At 40.5% G+C, this 1,290-nt stretch overlaps 1 protein-coding gene across 1 annotated transcript in view; it reads left to right on the top strand.

Moving 5' to 3' along the window:
• The window catches only part of LOC101357806 (adhesion G protein-coupled receptor E2-like), a 79,618-nt gene that overhangs the window by 59,764 nt on the left and 18,564 nt on the right, over positions 1–1,290 (top strand). Inside the window, 1 exon segment of the mRNA XM_023733073.1 lies at positions 884–1,050. Within this exon segment, the coding sequence (XP_023588841.1) occupies positions 884–1,050 (167 nt within the window).

A 1,290-nucleotide genomic window follows, 5' to 3' on the forward strand; every position in this document is an offset into this window, starting at 1 on the left:
GCCTGGCAATCTGCTTCCAAAAATCAGCCAATGAATACCCTATGAATCACAACAGTCAAATTTTCACATCCAGTGAATGCTAAGGAAAAAATAATTCATTTTTCCTCGCAGTAGGTACCTGACAAGGTTCATAAAACACTATCAATCATGATGTTAAAGGATCTTGACTCAAAGCTACATAGCCCTGGTGGCTTAGTGGTTAAGAGCTCAGCTGCTAACCAAAAGGTCACCAGTTTGAATCCACCAGCCGCTCCCTTGGAAACCCTACAGGGGGCAGTTCTACTCTGTCCCATTAGGGTTGCTATGGGTTGGAATAGACTCAATGGCAATGGATTTGGTTTTTGGCTTTGGTCATAAATAAACAATTGTCTTTCTAGATGATGTTTTTGTTGTTACTTGCCTTAGAGTTGACTCCATCTCGTGGCAACCTTATGTATAACAAAGCGAAACGTTGACCAGTCCTGTGCCATCTGCATGATCACTGGTGTGTTTGGGTCCATTGTTGCAGCTGTTGAGTCAATCCGTCTCACAGAGGGTTTCCTTTGTTTTCATTGACCCTCAACTTTACCAGACATGATGTCCTTTTTTAGCAATTGGTCTTTCCTGATGATGTGTCCAAAGTAAGTGAGCTGAAGTCTCACCATTCTTGCTTCTAAGAAACATTCTGGTTTATATTTCTTCTAAGACTGATTTGTTCCTTCTTCTGGCAGTCCACGGTATATTCAATATTATCCACCAACACCACAGCTCCAATGAATCAGTTCTCCTTCCATCGTCCTTTTTCATTGTCCAGCTTTCCCGTGCATATGAGGCAATTGAAAAGACATGGGTTGGGTCAAGTGCTCCTTAGTCCCCAAAGTGACCTTTTGATTTTTTATTTTAGGTGACAGGGGAACACAAAAAGGCTCTTCGCGTCTACTGGGATAAGACAGGCTGGTCTAATGCAGGCTGCCAAGACATCTTTTCGAATGGAATGCGGACTGTATGCAGCTGCAGCCATCTCTCCACCTCTGCTGTCCTCATGGGCTCTGTTGTTCTGACGGTTTGTTTGTAAGTGCATTTAACATTGAACTCAGACTCCACTGCAGAATGGAGTTCACTGGGAGGTTTAAAAAAGAAACATATATATATATATTTTTTTAATTCCTCTCCCCAGTGGAGTAATGGAAATAGATTGGGTTTTTTTGTTTTTGTTTTTGTTTTTTAATTTTATTGTACTTTAAGTGAAAGTTTAGAATTCAAGTTAGTCTCTCATACAAAAATTTATACATACATTGTTATGTGACCCTA

The sequence above is a fragment of the Trichechus manatus genome, unplaced genomic scaffold (genome assembly GCF_000243295.1).
Source record: "Trichechus manatus latirostris isolate Lorelei unplaced genomic scaffold, TriManLat1.0 scaffold00057, whole genome shotgun sequence".
Classification (NCBI taxonomy): domain Eukaryota; kingdom Metazoa; phylum Chordata; class Mammalia; order Sirenia; family Trichechidae; genus Trichechus; species Trichechus manatus.